The 18,690-nt window shown below is 39.1% G+C and overlaps 3 protein-coding genes across 5 annotated transcripts in view; 1 reads left to right on the top strand and 2 right to left on the bottom strand.

Moving 5' to 3' along the window:
- Positions 1–447: 447 nt before the first annotated feature.
- ANKRD37 (ankyrin repeat domain 37) lies at positions 448–3,041 on the bottom strand. The gene is made up of 5 exons (XM_033059687.2): positions 2,940–3,041; positions 2,458–2,610; positions 1,688–1,779; positions 976–1,205; positions 448–701 (listed from the first exon to the last, which is right to left on the bottom strand). The coding sequence occupies exons 1-5, from the start codon at positions 2,964–2,966 to the stop codon at positions 688–690; spliced, it is 516 nt and encodes a 171-aa protein (XP_032915578.1). The 5' UTR covers positions 2,967–3,041; the 3' UTR covers positions 448–687.
- On the top strand, positions 2,617–17,899 carry LOC116996289 (LRP2 binding protein). Of its 3 annotated transcripts, none has more exons than XM_033059686.2 (8): positions 2,617–2,901; positions 6,347–6,453; positions 8,352–8,465; positions 9,972–10,114; positions 10,192–10,297; positions 10,752–10,975; positions 14,627–14,792; positions 16,478–17,899. In XM_033059686.2, exons 2-8 carry the CDS (start codon positions 6,394–6,396, stop codon positions 16,541–16,543), a joined length of 879 nt encoding a protein of 292 aa, XP_032915577.1. In that variant the 5' UTR covers positions 2,617–2,901; positions 6,347–6,393; the 3' UTR covers positions 16,544–17,899. The 3 variants fall into 3 exon arrangements, with proteins under 3 accessions (XP_032915577.1, XP_032915576.2, XP_032915575.1); XM_033059685.2 differs by lacking the exon at positions 2,617–2,901 and adding an exon at positions 3,297–6,142; XM_033059684.2 differs by lacking the exon at positions 2,617–2,901 and adding an exon at positions 5,998–6,082.
- Positions 17,659–18,690, bottom strand: part of SNX25 (sorting nexin 25) — a 95,370-nt gene continuing 94,338 nt past the window's right edge. Inside the window, exon 19 of the mRNA XM_033059682.1 lies at positions 17,659–18,684. Coding sequence (XP_032915573.1) covers positions 18,610–18,684 — 75 coding nt within the window. The 3' untranslated portion in view covers positions 17,659–18,609. The remainder of the gene's footprint in view (positions 18,685–18,690) is intronic.

The following is an 18,690-nucleotide window of genomic DNA, read 5'->3' as shown; positions in this document are numbered from 1 at the left end:
GTTCATAAATTAGCCGCACCCAAATATTAGCCGCACTTCGGGGTTTCCACCAAAATTTTTGTCTAATTACTGCGGCTTGTATTCGTGAAATTACTGTACCTGTTTTGAACTGTATTCCTTACAAATGCATTTATTAGGCAACAAATACTCTGTACTTTTCCGTAGCAGAACTGTACATTTATATAGTATTTTCTCTTCTGCTAGAATCTTTATAGATTAAATGCCAATTCCTTTTGTTTTATGGAATTCTTTCATGACAAAAAGATAAACTCTCCTCTGCCTTTCAAGTTAGCCAGCTGTCTTGTCCATTATGAATCTGTTCAAAGGCCTTGTTTGGTGCTGGTATTCTTGATTATGCATTTTAGGAGTGGGAAAAGAATGACTGTATTTACTGAATTTTATTAATTTTGCTCTCATATTTACCCGGAAAAAAAAAAAGCATGAGAATTCATTTTTCCATGCTCATTTATTTATAGCTGCACGAATACAAGTATTCCAGGGGAGAAAAAAAAAACCTCACAACATTCTTCTGTAAGAAGTAACAATAAACAAGCTTTCCTCCTTCTCAGAAGGAGACAATGTCCCAGCACACACATCTGACTGCTCAGTTTATCATCCAGTCATGGTTCCTCAGACTTCAGATTTCCCTTATTTCATATTGGGATTGCAAGCTGTTTCTTCTAGCAGCTAGGAGACAAGATCTGTCACAGAAACAAACAAAGTAAGTCTGGAGCTACTTCATCAGTACATCAGTAAGAGTACCTATGATTTTTATGTGTTGAACTAGCCTCTTAAGTGGCATTCCACATATACTGTCCATTTCCATGAAGGCCCTAACCTTAATTACCTAGGCAAGTTCATCCTTACTAGGAGGCTTCTAACTCTTAACTGCTCTGTGTCTAACACACATTTGTTTTACTTGGATGCTAAAACCATTTCTAAAAATATCTTGAACAAACCAATAGTATTACACACCATCTGATCTTCTCCTTTTTCTGTTTATGGATCTGATGGCTTCACTTTCTTGTTTGTGTGCAGTTGGATTCTCTCTCTGCAAGCCATGTCTGTCACTTAGTGAGTATCCAGACTGTCCTCTCAGCTTCATTGTCTGAGTGTGCTCAATTGTCCTGAGGAACTTGGCACATTCCAGAAAGCCATAATCCAGTGCAAGGTCTGCTGCTGTCTGTCCGCTGTTGTTGCACAAGCTGAAATACAGAATTAACAATAACCAATTAAACTGGAATAATGATCAAGCAGTGATTAAGTGGTTATTTACACAGGTGCATAAAAACAAGAAGCGAGAATCACTAGCAAGAAGGTTTGTCAAGGATAGCATAGGGCTGATACAAGGAACTGGTATTCAATACAAAAAAGGAGTAATTATTTTAAAATAAATTTGTCATCAAACTATTACTGGCTTAGCATATCAGAAAGGCAATAAAATAGTGAGATTATCATCAGGACTATTCTCTCAGCAGTTATCACAGAGGTATATAGCTACACAGCAGCATGTGAGCGTGTGGTCTGTGCCCCTTTGGTGTTTATGTCAGTTTTTAATACTCCTATGGCTATAGTAAATGCTGTATTTGCAGCCTGAGCCCGCATGTTCTGAGCAAGTTAAATGTACTCTGTAAAATGCACATCCTTTGACACTCTTACTGAAGTTACTAAATGTCACTCAACTTACTCAATTTTAGCATCACCAGCAACAAGGAGAGCAAGACATTCCAAACTCCCAGCTTTTGCTGCTTTATGTATCGGGGCTTCTCCAAGGCAGTCCTAAAAACACAGTTTATATATAAGAGTTATTTGCAAGAAGAGGAGTAGGATAAAACTGTCTTGTTCTCCAAAATTACTCTTTATGTATACCAGTCTGTTGTGAACTGAGAACGTAAAGTGTACTTGGAAACTACCATTAAATGTCTAATATAGTCATCACCACGAAGTCAAGTGCTGTCTCCTGCAGTACTCATTGTTTAACCTTTGCCTTCTAAAAGATAACTTATACAGAATACTCTCTACACGGATCAACAGCATCTCTTAGCACCATTCAGGGATTGCTGTGACCAATAGTTTCCTACCAGCTCACAGGTATAAGGAATTAAACTAAGCAACTTGAGTAAGAATCCTTACATTTACAGGAAGTAGAGACAAACATTTGGAGGAAAAATAAATGCTTAGTTGTGTAAAAAAGTTAAGTTGTTTGGACATCTGCATGCAGCACTGTAAGCGTGAAAATTAAATTATACTTTTGCAAGTGGAGTTGCTCATGCAATATAGACAGGATTACTGGTTCACGCTAGAAGTTATTCTAGAATAAGCACCCTCAGATATCTCATGCAATACAACTGAGTGTAAAAAAACTGTCTCTTAAATAAGAAGTGTGTAAATAGTATTAAGTAGATTTACTGACATGCTAATTAGAAATGGAAGCAATAAAATGTGTGTGGTTTTTACCTGTTGGTTCAAATTCGCTCCTGTCTGCAGTTGCCAAAGTAGGAAAAAAGCTTCGCCACCACAAGCAGCCAAGTGAGCTGGAGACTGACCAGAGGCATCTGCAGGTGCATTCACACCGGTTCCTGTCTCAAACAGGTTGCTGAAACTACCACACTGAAACGAGATATCAAAAGAAAAAAAGAAATGTTACTGCCAGTGTAATCCACGGCAGTTCGCAGAACACTGCATCACAGCAGAAAAACATTCCCCTTGCAAATCATTGGACTTTTATGTTCCTTGAGACTGCCTTTTAATTTATTTCTTTTAAGAGCAGTGCAAGAAAGACTTTTTTGGCTTTTAATCTCTTAACCAGAAATACCGATCGACAGCGGCAGTGCCCCAACATTAATAACAGCAGCAGCTCCAGGCAAACTACACCTCACCACTTCCGCAGCCGGGCTCCCGGTAAGACAAAACCCCAGACAGACCCTCCCAAACCTCACCTCTGAATTGCAGTCCAGCATCAGCATCGCTGCTCTTTGCCGGCTGCGGGGCTGTGGGCCGAGGTGCGGGTCCGTCCGTGCCCGCTCCCCGCCGGGCCCGCAGCCCCGCCCCGCACGTAGGCAGCGGCGGCCGCCGCCCATTGGCCGCGCCGGAGGCACCGCGGGGCCGGGGCCGGGCAGGGCCGGGGCGCGGGGCTGGCGGCGGGGGCGGCCATGTGGCGCGGGGCCGCCCGGCACGTCCCGCACACACTCGGGACCGCGGCAGCGCCCCCCGGAGCCCCGAGGAGCCCGGCACCGGCTGCTGCTCCGGCCGGGAGCGGGCGTCGCTGGAAGCCCCGCTGCCGCCGTCGGCCGGGAGCCACTGAGCCGTGAGCGCGGCCTGCTGTTCGCTTGGTTGTGCTGCTGCCAGGCGCAGCCTCCACAGTGGTTCTGCCAGCGGACCTTAACGCTGGTTTGGGAAGGCTACACCAAGGAAGACTTCGATCTAGGAAAGAAAACAATTACGGATTAATTTAGATTTTTCACCCCAAAAAAATCTTAAGTCAGTAAAAAATCCGTACCATTGTCCTGCCCAAGCTCTGCCACTAGGCCAGGGAGACTGGCCAGACGTGCCATGCTGTGAAACCCAGCTCTCCCCTTCAGCACACACATTACAGCAAGTTCATCACCAGTTTGAGCAGGGCTAGAATTGGCAATGGTGGGTCTGAGCACAGCCACCTGTTACATCTCTGCTCAAAACACATTTGCAAAACCAGAACTTTGATTGTCACCTACATGAGCTTGAAGTATCCTAGAGAGGGTGAGTGTCCACGGTGCACAATTCTGTTCCCTTAACATTATGGTATTTCCTTCTGTGTCAAATACCTACCTACATGTTTGTTAAGGAAGTTCCTCATAATCACTCACATCACTTAAATTGAAAGTCACGCATTTAAAAAACAAATAATAATGGCATCGTTTTAATAAACAGCTAGGAAAAAAAAAAGCCTAACAGTGTTCCCTTAGGGCATACATAGTTCGGAAATTAATTCACAAACATGATGAAATTACCTTCTGCTTCTCCTTTGAGAAAGCTAATATAAATTATTTTAGAGGAATATGAGCATATACAGTACAATTTTAAAGGTGCAGAAATCCAGGTAGATAGACTGTGATCAATTCAGCAGAACTATTTCAGCAAATGACAGTTTTCACTTCTCTTTTATATGAAAAGAAGTACACTAGTGTAATTACCAAATGTTGTATTGGGTTTTTCCCTGAACAGCTAGCCAAGCAAATTAGTTAACAAACAAAATTCCTACACTTCTAACTATGCTTTGTTAGAGATTAAATACCTCTGCACAGATGCCAGAAATCCACAGTCATTGTTTATGCAACTTTAAAGACTCTCTTGAAAACACACATATCCAGAATTAGCTTACAACTAAATATTTTTGCATTTCCCAAGAGGCTGTGTTTTGGGTTTTTTTGTTTGTTTGTTTGTTTGTTTTTGTTTTAAAAATCTTCCCTCCCTACATGACCTCAGCAATTCAGAGGTTTCAAACTGCACTGTGGAATCTCATCTTTCCAGCCTAGGCACCTACACACACATCTGCATCTGGCCAGCCAAAACTCTCTTCAAATTCCTGCTATTAATTAGTTCTTGAGCTTCAGGTCAAATTTTGCACACCTCATTGGTGCCTGAAAAACTCTTCTGCTTTTGAGTAACCAGTACTTGTACTGGTACAAACACAAAAGCAACAGTTCTCATCTGTTTTGTATGGGGCAGCCCTAAGTGCCAGTTAAGGACAAAGCTTCCTGGCTACAACTGTTCTGGAACATAACTTAGCAAAAATTCCTCTGTGCTTTGTATCTCAGATCACACATCTTGCATAGGTATCAACGAAATTAAATTGGAAAAATGGTTCTAATACATGTGTAAGCAGTCAGATAAACCGAGATGTGCTGGTGAATCTCACACCCTTCTGTATCAAAAGCAGCCATGCAGCCCATTGTTAATTGTCTTTGCTGAAGGGTACTGCTGCTTTCACAGATTGTTGCTTCACTCTGCCTGTAAAGTCATTAATTGATGCTTAATTAAAAAATGTTTATTTTCCTGTCGATTTCTTTGGTTGTATCATCTACACAAAATGAATCAGGATTAGTTTTAGGAGTTTCTTGGTACTTAAAATCACTTGGGACTGCTGGAAAACATCACGTTGAGCCCACAGTTTTAACCACACAAATCTGCAGGCATCACTCTCCGTTTTTGATTGTTGCCTCTGTCCCTGTTGCTATAGAAACAGATCACACTGCCAAAAATGGAAGGTTGATAATCATCTGGAAAAAAAAAAAAGCTGGGAACACAGCTAATGATTATTTTGAAAGCACTTTCTTGCATTTTGATATTACTCCCTTTTTGTAACAGAGACAGCCAGAAGCAATCAACGGAAGTGGAAGCAGTGCTTTACATTTCAGGAGAAACCTCGAACAGCATTTTCCCTCAATTATCTTTTTTAAGTTGTTTAATATCTATATAGGCAAAACAAACTACATTGCAACAAACAGTTTCTGATCACTGGAAGTGGTGAAGTCCCGCCTGCTAGACTGAAGTGTCATGGCTTGGTGCCCTTTTCTCTGAATTGCATTCAGAATTTCTGCTCCTTCTGCCTGTAGTCGTGTTCTGCAGAGCATTTTGGGCTTCTGCTATTAATTTCCGATAGGACGGGCGGTAGCAGGGAAGATGCGGTGGGTGCCCAGCCCGCAGCCCTCCTGACCCTTACTGACAGTTCGGCGCCGGGCAACGGCCGGAGGAGGAGCAGAGCGCAAACGGAAAATGCCATCGTTACATTCCCAGTGTTCCTCCTGCCTCGCCAGAGGCCGTGGGACCCCAGGCCCGGCTATGGAGCAGAGCTGCGGCGGGCCCGGGCCCAGCGGCCGGGGTAGATCCGGGGCCGGCAGCCGCAGTAGCTCGGCCCCAGCGGTGGCCGCGGCCGCGCTCCCCCGTGGCCGAGCCCGGCCGGGCCGGGCCCGCACGGCCCTGGAGGTTCGGCCCGAGCCGCCTTCGGGCGCGGGGCTGCCGGGGGAGCTCGGCCGGCGCTGCTGGATGGCGCTGCGCTGCGAGCCGCTGCCGCAGGAGCCGCTGCCGCAGGAGCCTGCCGCAGGTACGGCTCCACCCGGCCCGGCCCAGCCCGGCCAGGCCGGCAGCTCCCCGCTCTGCCTAGGTGCGGGTCTAAGTGCACACTGTATTCACTGAACGTTTCCTTCGTGCTCTCTTCACTCAACTTTTCTGTCTTATAACAGAGCCTTCTCTTCCATCTTAGTCTTTTGAAGAGCTTATTAAAAAGGGGAACCGGCCAGCTTCAGACCTTTACGCAGGTTCCCCCTCTTGAGGGGACAAACCCGAACGTGTGTCTGTTTTTAAGCAGAGAGCCGCTCCAGTGGTACCGTGCCGGCAAAAGCGAAGGAGTCAGTGATGAGGAGAGATGAAGATCCTCCAGCACCTTTTCTGCTTGGACAACAATACTATGAACAGGTTGTGCTTTCCCTCTTTTAAGCAAATACTATAAAGCAAGACAATTTTCAACATCTTTTCAGAAAAAAAAGAAAAAAAAGAGACCTTAAGAAATCATATAAGAGGTGCTCTATGCCTGTTTTTATCCCATTAAAATCACCAGGTGTTCCCCCTAAATTAAGCTTTTCCTGCACTTTCCCCAGGCATCTAGTGAGGTCTTCAGTTCCCTCACAAGGTCTCCTAAGGACCAGATAAGTAAGTAGCAGCTTATCCTTGTAGCTGACCTCCAAGCCAGGCTGGGTTTTTGGGTAGCTGACTGCCCAAATACGACACACTTTGTTTTCAGTTAAAGTGAGAATGAGCCTTGACCAAGACACAGCTTTGTTCTCCACCTACGAACTGGAACTTATTAAAATGTATTATCTTCATGATCTCTGTCCTTGCCCACTTTGGCTAAAATTGGTCATCCAAGTCTTTGAAAGTAAATGCTCGGGGAACAGAGTAACACTGGCTGGCAGGTGAACTTAAACCTCAGTTTCCTGTGAAAATTGCGCCTTAGTTCAGGAAGATAGAAAAGAATGTAGTGCAAGCACTGAGTCAGGTGTTTTCCAATGTGACATGCATGGATTCAGTAATGTTTACAGTGCAGCTGTAAATCAGTCTCACAGTTTGCAGCAGGAACAGAATTAGCTCGCTCAGGCTTTCTGCTTTCTGGGCCCTGTCCTTAATGTTTTCTTTAATGAATTACCTGAGACTAACTCCATGGAGCTGAATGAACAGACTCCTGTCTGTTTCTTTACAAGCTGGCTTGGATGTCCATGAGAGATATTGCTATACATCCCTAAATTTATTATTTGAGCAGGTTTTAATTTTTGGATTTTTTAATGCATGTCTGTAGTGCCTAACAATGCACATGCTTGTAGCTCTGTACTTTTAGATACTAGGAAAAAACCCACTTCCTAATCAGAGCCCTATTTCTCCTTCATATAGCACTAAATTCTCAGGAAGGTGAGATTAAATGTGCCTCCTGTGCTTCTTTTTCTGATATTCATGAGAGCTAGTTGTAAAAATAAACTGGGGGTTTTTTTCCCAGAGTTCTTTAAAAATACAAAGCCCCCACAGTCATAATGGATCAGCTCCCAAGACCATTAGTAGTTTAAGATAACAGCTTGGACAGTATTAATAGGGGACAATTGGTAGTTGTGAGGACATTTGACTGACTGTTGAAGTGTTGCTTGGTTCTAAGCTATTACAGTCTTTTTTTTAACACATAAAATATGAAATAAAAATATAGAGTAGAACATTTTAATTTCACTATTGTTTTTACTTAGTATTTATGTGTAAAAATATTTCAGTTAGGACACCAGGCTCAGTTAGCTGTTGTATTACAGTTGTTTAACTGTATTTTTAAATAATGGTTTCTTCTCAGAGTTAATGCAGAAGCAAGTACTCTCTGAGATTCATTCTCAGGAGTGAAAGTACCTCTGTTGTTGCAGGTCATACCTCCATAAGAAACGTGTGGCAGAGATCTGGGTCCATTAAAGTCTTCAGACATCTGTTTTATTAGTCTTTGTGAAACCAACCCTTAGCAGAGATGTAAAAGAAGATTGTTAAACCCTCAAGGTGTTAGAACAACACCTGACCTAAGTTAAAGGATGTCAGATACATGAGGCAGGGACTCTGAATTAGACCTCATCTCCTCAAACTAAAAATACAGCATTTTGTGGGAGGGGAGAAAGTTTGTCAGAATGGCTTTTGGTTACCTAACTTTCTTGTGGTTGTTAACTTACTCTGTCTCTGTTTTCTGCCAGTTCTGTGGTTGCAGTTTTTTGTTCTTTGTTCGTGAGAGAAATACTTCAAGTGGAAAAATTGTAAAGGCGTATATATCATAGAGTTATTGTTTGTTTTCTCTTTCCCAGGGGTTGTATAAAGAAGCATTAAAGCAATTTGAAAAAATCAAGGATACGTATTTTCAAGCAATGTATCAGCTTGGTGTAATGTATTATGATGGACTTGGCACTAAAAAAGACCCTGTGAGTAATTTAGATGCACAAATTTTATTTTTCTTCTAATATCAGCTGATAATTACTAGGAGCATCTTTGGAATAATGATTATTTACTTTTTTGAACAGCCTTTTCATTTGGAGTTAGTTTCATAAAATGCAGATGTTTACAGAGCATCATTACAGAGCAAGGCCTCTGGGTTGAGGAAGTTCTCAAAAATGGCTATAATAAAATAGGAATAAAAATACAGTAATTTCTGTTTTACAATTAACTTTCAAGGGCTTGGTTGGCCTTCATGTGGAATCTATGTTAAAAAATTGCTTTAAATTTTTTGCTTTTTAATAAGCAATTTTTGTAGATGAAAATAAAGTGTATCAAAATGGAAATCAAACAATTATATTTCAAGCATAAAGTCTCTGGCACAAAGATTTTTTAAAGGTGCTTTCTATTCTTTTGGCACAGATGCCAGAGATGATTGTGCTTCTGCCAGTGGTTGACAGTAATATTTTTAAATTACACAAATGAAAAATTACGTTTGCAAGATTTTGAAGAATTCAATCTAAAAAATTATATTTTTAAAAAAAGGAAGACAAAGGAATGATTTGCTACGATAAAGAGAACTAATTTGTTGGTGAAGATGAGCTTAAAAAGTGGCTTGAGGAAAGAATACAAATATTAGGAATAAAAGGGTATATTATAAGCTATAAGGACAAAAAAATTAACCAAAGAATATATTAACAAATGGGACTGGTGCTTACAGTATTGTCAGCAGAACTGAAAACATTCTGATTGGGGTTTAGAGGTGGTTTATTTTTTCTGTATGCCTTCATCATTACCACATTTGTTTACTTGCAAATAAACATTTTAACAAAGTTTCTTTCTTTCTTTATGCATTACAATATGAAAGCTGAATAAAAGCAAAACCTTTTATAAAGGACTGTTTCTAGTGTATTTAAACAGGGTGTCCATGCTAAATCCTAACTGTAAATCTTATTTCTAAAGTACTTCTGAGGCACAGTTGCTCATATGCAATGTTCACCATCTGCTTATTTAACATTATCAGGTTTTGTCCTTTATGAGTCTAAGGTATTTTAAATGCAGGGACTTGAAAGTGTACTATGTATCACTTTGCCTTCTTGTTAAGGTTGTTTTATGATTTCAGATACATTATGCAATATTAAAAAGTTCTCAGAATTCTGAAATTGAAAATGTTACAAGTGTAGGATGTGACATTCATTTACATAAGCACAATAATTTTTTTGGGAAAAATTTTGTCAGTGGAATAATTTATTATCAGATGAAGATTTACAAGGAAATGTTCCACACTAAAAATATGCTGGAGTCAAAAATTCAGGTGCTGTCTAGTAATCAAAGATCAGTTCTGCTTTGGTATGGCACTGTTTGCCAAGCTGTCCTGTCAGCTTTTCTTCCAAGGAGAAAAAATTACCTGTCTTGCAGAAGTTAGTGCATTCTCAGGTTATATATTTCATCCTCTTCACAGTCTGAACATAATAACTTAAATGGCTCAATTTTAGGCAAGGGGAGTGGAATACATGAATAAAATACTCAACTCTGATTCCCCAGAAGCAAAACACTTGAAGTTTGCAGCGGCGTACAATCTTGGCAGGGCTTATTATGAAGGATGTGGTGTTAAACATTCAACTGAAGAGGCTGAAAGGTAAGGACACTCTGTGATTTTCCTGAAAAAGTGTAAAACTGTGTGTTTCTTAAACTTTGTTGTCCCCATTTTCTTAGGTTGTGGCTTACTGCTGCAGATGATGGAAATCCAAAAGCAAGTATAAAGGCCCAGAGTACTTTAGGAATGCTTTATTCTATGCCAATTCTAAAAGATCTGGAGAAGGTAAAGCCCCCTTGTACCTTTTGAAATAAACATTAGTCATTAATAATTTTTTATTTCAGAGAAATAGTACAGAGGTATATTTTACTCTGAAAGTTCTATTTTGAGTAGTTAGACATTATCACCCATTTAAGCCTGTGTGAACAGATGGCCAGAATTCCTCATTTTGACTCACTTGACACTGCTAGCTAAGATTTTTTTTTTTTTTTGTGAGAATATCAGAAAGAATGATAGAATGAATTAAAGTTTTGTCAGCTTTGGTAACCTTCATAATTCAAGTAGGTAACAACACTGCTTCATAGCTCTTGCAGTAAATGAAGCAGGTTTAAAAGCCTTACAAGGATTCTTCTTTGTGTTTAAGCACTTCTGACAGGATGGTTAATGTAAAAGCTTTTATGGAAACAGTATACAAGAAAGCTAAGTAGATACGTACTCCAACTTTGTGCCTCTTGTTTAGGCCTTTTTCTGGCATTCAGAAGCATGTGACAATGGAAATCTGGAATCACAGGGAGCACTTGGCATTATGTATCTCTATGGACAAGGTACATGTCAAAACACTAAGGCTGCTTTGGAGTGTTTGAGAAAAGCAGCAGAACTTGGAAACACCTATGCTCAAGGCCATCTTGTGGAATATTACTACACTAGAAAATTTTACTCAAAAGCCGTTGCACTAGCCAAAAGGTAATTTTTGTTTTATTTTTCATTAGGGTTCTTCATGCAAGACCACACAGATTTAAATTATTAATAAGATTATGATCTTGTCTTTCGAACTTAATAAATGTTTGAGATAATGAATTGCAAACCATCTTTAACAACATAATAGCCAATGACAAAATTAATACTATGAGGTTCTCACTCAGTATGATTGAACTTTTCCTTCTGACCCTATAAAGCAAAAGAACCTTGAACTAGAATCCAAAGTAGATGCCCACATGCAGTCCTGCCTTCCTTGTCCACTGTCCCCTCTAGGCTCCTGCCTTCACCATTCCCTTTAACCCCTACAGTTGTAGTGTCAAAGAACCCCCAGGTTGGAAGGGATATCAGAGGTGTGACCTTTCTTGGCAGAAGCACAGTGTAGACACAATGGCCCAGCACCCTGTCCAGCTGAATCTTAAAAGTATACAAAGCCAGTGAATCTACCACTTCCCTTTACCTGCTTTTCCATCTTTGGTATGCTTCTCCCTTGGTTTTGAGCAGGCTCAGAAACTTGGAGTTAAGCCAAGGGGGTCTCTTGCTCCACCTTCTTTCCTTACCTTTAAAGGGGATAAACAAACAGTTCATTGTGCTTCCAGGAGAGCATTTGTGAAAAATTCCCAGCACTCACTAGCTCCTTTCTTCTCCATGGAAGCTTCCTATGGGAGACCCTCCCAACTGTGCTGTGAGCTGAAGTTTACTATTCTGAAATCTAAAACCTTTGTGTTAGTACTAACCCTCAGAGTGCTCAGTAGGATCCCAGATTCTCACTATTGTGATCACTGCACCCAAGGCTATCACTCACTGAGGTCCTACAAAGTAGATTTTCTTTATTTGCGGGTAGCAAGTCAAGCAGTTCCTTGTTCCTGATTGGCACATCTGACATTTGTTTGAGGCAGCAGTACTCCACTGCTCCATTCGAGGAACTTCATGTAAGTCCTGGGAGTTGCTGTATTCTTGCATCTAATGCCTGGGTAATGCCATAAGATCCAGATTCTGTTACCCAAAGCTTACTTAAGTGACCCAAGTATTGTCTCATTGGTCTTACTCTCTTGATTCAGTAGTCAATAACAGATGCCCAGTGTAAGATCACTCTTGAGATGATCCCTGTGATCCTGGCCTAGAGGCATTCAAGGCTTACAGAATTGCCGTAATTAACTTTTCCACATTCAGGCTTCTTCTTAACTCAAAGAATAACCCCTCTTCTCTTTTTGTGCTTACAAAACAGCCAATCCATCCATCCTGATCCTCCTGTCATGCGAGTTGTTCCACCATGCTTCAGTTATTCCTGTGATTGTGTGACTTTGAGTGGGTGCAGAGCTCCAGTTCCTCCTATTTGGTCCCCAGGCTGTGTGCACTGCACACACACACTTGGAGTGGTTGTCTTCTGATCCTTATCCTGGGAAGCAGCTAAGGAACATTAGTTGCTGCTCTGGTTGGCCTGGCTTATTCCCCAGTTGTTGCAATATGGCACAAGTGCAACCACTTCAGGTCCACTTCTGTATCTTAAACTAGTCAAGTAGGACAAGAGCACTGCTGGCAGTGTTCTATAGCCAATAAAGAACAAATTTCTGTGACAAACCTCCAGAGTTTACCAGTATACTGCTAGAAGTTCAATCTGTCAATCAGATTATTGATTTGCTGGAAATAAGATGCGGATAGATTGACTGCTTGCACAAATAGCACACGATGACATTTGTGCTTTGGGGGGTATGTCTACATAGCTACTGCTGCACAGCAGTAAACATGTCACAATTTACCATCTTACAGAAGCTGCACTTGGTGTACTATATGCCACTGCATAGCAGAAGCTCTGGTAATTCAGTAGTTCAGCTATGGATGCTATTTGCTCAACTCCATGCTGAGAAGGAGTGGAGCAAACTGTTTCTTCCTGAACTACTGCTTTTCTTTCTTTTGCACTGTCAATAGAGTGAGAGCTGTTCAATCTGGTCTAGCCTATCTCACTTGGAATGAATCCCCTCCAGTCAATGCTGCATGGTAGATTGTCCAGACAAATAAAGCGTTCACTTCATCAGCTGTAGTTGTGATTGCAGAAAATAGCAATGAAATACCACAGTACTGTCAGAGGTGACCATTTCTAAAATAAGATACTGCAACCATACTTGAGACGGTTCCACTTAATTAGAACTGAAGTTAGCCTTGAGGCAAAAATCTCAGCAGTTCAGCGGATAGTATCAAGCACCAATACCTTTTCTGCTAAATTTTTTCCTTCTATGTTTATAGCAACTACATTTGTTACATTTTATATAAGCATAAAACATTATGTGACTATGTACAGTATAAGCTTGCCTAATATTTGGACTCTACCTACTGATACTTCACTTCGAATAATTTAGGTATCCTATACAGTTGTATTTAGCAATGTTCTTGAAGTCAGCTGTGCTGAAATAGAATTTTTTGCCTGGCTTGACTGGATATCATTTTTTGCATCAGCATTCTGTAGATTATCTTTTGAAAAGGAAGAGAAAAATGTTATGTATCAGGAATAACAAGAGGTAATATGTTACTGTTGTGTTATTTGAATGTTCTTGCTAAATAAGAACAGTTGTGTTACTGTATTTGTTAATGGGACCAAATTAGGTGGAAGAACATCATTCTCAACACATCCAAGTGATCCAGCAGGCACTGAAGTGCAGACAATCGTTGAGAACAATCTTTCATAAACACTGATTTATAGGAAGTAGCTATAAATTGAAATTACTTGGACTTTTCTTTCTTCTGTCAAGACTGTGACTTTGACACAGCTGTGTCAACAATGTGTAAAGAAGCATATAATTACTGTTTGGTACCTGGAAAGGATATGGGGCTTGGGGGTGTCTGTTTCAAGACAACAGAAAAAAATAAATTTCCCCTCAGTTGTAGCATTTTCTAATACTGTAGTGATGATACTAGATAATTATAGCTTAGTCATTAAAACAACATTCGCTCTGTCCCTTTGATTCTTAAAATGGTTCTTAATAAACACATGCTGAAACTACAATGACAGCAAGCATGCAGAAGAAAGAAAATAATCGAGCTGAGATGGCAGTAAGTGGTTTTCCTAACAGAGTTTTATAACCAGGGGCTCTGAATATGTCCAGAATTTTCTGATTACTATGATTTGCCAATAACCTTGTAAGAACTGGACATTTTAGAATCACAGAATCATGGAACAGTTTAGGTTGGTTCTTTAAAGATCATTTAGTTCCAGTCCTCGTGCTGCGGACAGGGACATTTTCCACTGCATGAGATTGCTCATGTAGTGAAATAAGAGCTACATGAAATACTACATGAAATAAGATCTTTGCTTTCCTTCCACATATAATTTCCATAAAATAATTTAATGAGAACAATTAGCATAAAATATGTTGCCTTTTATAACTAGTATAACTATAGTGAAAGTGGCTTCAAAAGTTGTATACTTGTTTGCTATTTAATATCACAATATTCAAATAAGACTAACTTAAAATCAAATGCAAAATAGAAGAATCCTCATGAGATGCTGAATACGTGTAAATTTCAGCTTATTTTGGATAACAATGTAAATGGAAGGAAGGCATTGTCAAAGACAAGTATGGTCAACTTTCATTTTTGCTTGAACTAGCATTATCTAATGTAATGCTCTAAATTCCACAACAGGGCTACAGAAAATGATGACATTGACATGCTAGCCAAGATAACTGATTGTCATCCAACATATGTAGCCCAGGGGGCTGCTATGGCTGCTTTCTACTTGGCTAGATGCCTCCAGCTTGGCCAAGGCATAAAGAAAAACGAGCATGCTGCTGAAACATACTATGCTAAAGTAAGTTGAGAAAGTCTTACAGACTAGTTTATAACTCCTGAAATGCAGTGATACCTTCAATCTGAGTCTAGTCTAAACTTGCTATTTCATTAAGGACTCCAACACTATATTAAAAAAAACCACCAGCAAGAAAATATAGAGTGATAGAAGTGTACTGAAAACTACTAAAAATAGCCTTGAAGGGATGTTATCCTCCCACTTGCTTAAGCAAGCAGTATAACCAACAACAGCAAATCTATGGTAATCACCACAGCAAAGAGCTTGGTAATTTGCAAGATAAATTAGCTAAATAATTTGAATTATTTTATCTCAAATTAATTTGCTTTGTCATTCTCTCACAACTGAAAAATCCTAACTTCCATATACTTTAGATTCTGTAACAATTACAACCTTTATTAACAATACTTCAACCGGCCATAACTGGTTCTCATGCTTATTTTTATCTTTACATTTTCCATGATAGCTGGGGATCTACTGTTTTTCTGTTCAATATAGCCAGGGGAAAAAAATCAGTTACATTTTTTTCAAAGTTCTAAATTAAGAGTAAGATTGATGAGAAATAAGCTTGAGGAAAAATACTAATAATGGCCTCTGGAAGATTAATCTGTTGATTAATATCAGTGATGCCTAAAGGTATCAAGACAATGTAATAATACTAGCTGAATGGAATGCAGCCAGTTGGAATCTGTGCTTCAGAGACTCTATGTTTTCTGTGCATGTAGTGACCATTTGTTTCTGCAAGTAGAATACTTTGGTGTCCATCTTGGTGCAATCTAAATGAATGGAGTTATGTAAATGATGAATTATCAATTTTTATGGCGCTTTACTCAGAGAGAATGCTTAGCAGAACAGGTGATCTGAATAGAGACATTTTAAGTGTTTTGTTCTCCCACTGTGAAAAATGTTATAGAGGATAGGATGAGATCAGCAAAGGAACATAAGCTGAGGTATTATGACCATTGTAGCCATTATTCCTAGTTACGGCATTGAAAAGGTTCATCAGGATAAAATTGCTGCATGGCTTTGTAGGAGTATAGCCCTCCCCACTGTCTTCTAAAGTGTAGTAGAACTGCCACAACTGAAAGAAGACTACAACTTTCACTTATTATTCACTTGCTGTACACCTGAGACTGATCTAGGAACATCACTAATGTCTTGCTGTAAAGAGAGAGTTCCTATGACTGTGTCATGTATCTCTAAATCAATAGCAAAAGAAAAGCAACATAAAATAAACAAGGAAGCTCCCTGAAACAGTAACTTCAAGAGTTGTGGGAATTCCAGGGGGTTTTTTTAACCTGGAAAATTCTCATGTTAACTGTACAAGTACACTTACTTGAAGTCATGTTTGTTTTAATTGACTGTTCAGCTCTGGATTTGACTGAAACTCATCCAGTCTGTAAGCAAGATTTATTTTTCTGACTGTGGTGCTGCATATGCCATGCCAACACAGAATTAAAGAAAAATAAACTCAAGACTAACACTATAGTCCAGTATGCTAACTTTGAATACTATTTTTTTTATTATGTGGCATCAGAAAAAGGATTCAAATCCAAATATGCTAACTCTTCAATACTGAGCAAGTAGATTCTGGTTTTTGGACACTTAGACTTATTAATGTCACATTGATAACATACAATTGTATTGTAGCTATAAACCAGAACTTTGTTTTTTCTTTGTTTTTAAAGGCATGCCAGCTGGATCCTGCTGTTTCTTCTCACCTTGAATCGGCAGCTAATCTTGGGAGAATTTAGTGTTTGTTTTAACTGTGACTGGTGCATAAATATATTTCCTACAATAAACCATCATTAATCTCCACCAATTATAGACTGTTCATCACTTACTGCTTGCTTTTCAACTTCCTATAAATTATTATTTAAAGCAATTCACTGATTCATTTTATCTAAAATAAAGAGAAAGTAAAAACCTCACACTTTCTTTAACTCAGATGAAACCAAGACAGATTTTTGAAAAATCTTATTGAAGATTTATTAAAGGTTTATTAAGGACATTTCACTGGGACAGATGTATTTTCTTCATGTCATATTGCTACACAGCACATGAATCATAACAAAACCAAATAAAGATGGTTGTTTCCTTTTTGCATGTATAATATTTTAAATTTAATATTCTGAAAAGCTTGAACCCAAGCTTGTCTCATTTTCGCATACAGCCCACTCACAGTCTACAGCTGTTTTTAAAGCTTGACTTGTTAGTGGTGCTTATACTTTCTTCCACATACTTTCTAAAGCACCTAGTTTTACTTAAGAGTCTTTATACATTTTACTTTTAGATTGCAGAGACTCAAAGTTGGAAACTTTGAACACTAGAACACCAAGCTTTACAAATCAAACCATACCAGCTTCTAAAACTAATAAATACTACTTACAGAACCGTGGGGAGAAAAGCCCCAAACATTAGTATGGAAATAGTCAATACACGTCCTCAGGACAAGGCCTGTTTTCCTCAATCCTTCATACTGCATTCCCACTGCCTCTGTATTAGAAATAGTTGGAAATCTTCTGGCTATGTCTGAACAATGTCAAGCTGGATCTTTTATCAAAAGATACTTTGATTAACCACTAGAAAAACTTACTGCTTGCTATGATAAGCCTGCACATTTCTAAATGCCTGTTTACTTATGAAGCTTTGTAAGTGCAGAATTTGCCTTGCTTCTTAGGACTGTGCCAGGACTTGAAAACTTTTCCGAAACTGTTGGAACAGAAGGCTAGGTGTTACCAAAAATGTTGATTTAAATAGATCAGACATACTGTATGTACCTTACAGTACAGCCAGTCATAACTGCAAGTAGTTTTTCTAAGAGCACAACTGTACCGAGCTGAGAAGACAGTAATGAGTGCCAGCTAGGGATTTTTGATGATGTTTAATTATTTAGATGTGCATTAACGTCATATTTACATGTTTTTACATAAATTTAAAAAAAAAAAAACACACTGAAGACAGTTTTCTCTCCTTGTATAAAATAAGAGAAAGATTTGAAGGTTATTTGAAATTGGGGCATTTGAATAAAACAGCCCTGAATAATATCAGGGAAGTTATCAGATTTATCAGAATGGTTTAATTAAATGTCTACTTGATCATTCATAGAAGCAATTCATAAGCACTAATCTCTGAACTAACATTTAGCACAGGCATTCTGTTAGGACATACCAGTTACAATACATAATTTTGACACAGACTTCAAAGTAATGTAGCTATTTCTCATGAAACTAGTGCTGTCAAATTCATTGATCCGTTGTCAGTACAGCCTCATTATGAAGTGCTGCAATCCAGTTGTGATATTTATTGCTTACAAATGCTTCAAACTACAGGAAATCTTTGGTAAAACCAAAATTGATAAAATTTTCACAATAGCTTTACATGTAGTATTGCACAACAAGGCTTTTTCAATACACAAGAAAAAAAAGGAATGCTCAGATCCTCAGTGAGGAGATTAGAACTGTACAACATTCATTATTTTACCACTATAAGCAAAATTTCTTTCCATAAATGTTTAAAATATCTTCTGGTTTCTTTCAGCATATATGAACATTTATTTTTCAATCTATATTTGAAACAGAGGAGTAGTCAAATAGAACAATTTAAATAAAAATTGGCAGCTATACAGCATTTTTTTGTCTACCCTACGACAGCATCAGATCTTTTCAAGTCTGTTTACTTCACAGAAAAACTCAAGAGGAAAGAAAAATGCTAAAAATAATCATAGTCCTCAGCCCTCTATGGAAAAGAGGAAAATAAGTTTCATGTCTATTCTTGAACATAGACATTTTTCTAGTGGTCCAATTGTGCAGATTCAAACCTAAGTGGCATTAAGCTGCTCCAAATGAGCTCTCAGCTCAGGACACAGTTCAGTTAGCAGCAGTTCCAGCAAAACCTGAAA

Source organism: Catharus ustulatus, chromosome 5 (assembly GCF_009819885.2).
Source record: "Catharus ustulatus isolate bCatUst1 chromosome 5, bCatUst1.pri.v2, whole genome shotgun sequence".
Classification (NCBI taxonomy): domain Eukaryota; kingdom Metazoa; phylum Chordata; class Aves; order Passeriformes; family Turdidae; genus Catharus; species Catharus ustulatus.
The sequence above is the reverse complement of the archived record's forward strand: the minus strand, read 5'-3'. Positions and strand labels throughout refer to the sequence as shown.

Bases quoted from the DNA above. Each gene is read 5' to 3' on its own strand.
- LOC116996289 (XM_033059685.2), top strand. From the start codon at position 5,755: ATGCCATCGTTACATTCCCAGTGTTCCTCCTGCCTCGCCAGAGGCCGT. The intron at 8,466-9,971 runs GTGAGTAATTTA...GCTCAATTTTAG, and splicing joins TTGGCACTAAAAAAGACCCT to GCAAGGGGAGTGGAATACAT. The intron at 10,976-14,626 runs GTAATTTTTGTT...ATTCCACAACAG, and splicing joins GCCGTTGCACTAGCCAAAAG to GGCTACAGAAAATGATGACA.
- ANKRD37 (XM_033059687.2), bottom strand. From the start codon at position 2,966: ATGCTGATGCTGGACTGCAATTCAGAG. The intron at 2,611-2,939 runs GTGAGGTTTGGG...ATCTCGTTTCAG, and splicing joins TGCTGGACTGCAATTCAGAG to TGTGGTAGTTTCAGCAACCT. The intron at 1,206-1,687 runs GTAAGTTGAGTG...TCTGTATTTCAG, and splicing joins GCTGGTGATGCTAAAATTGA to CTTGTGCAACAACAGCGGAC.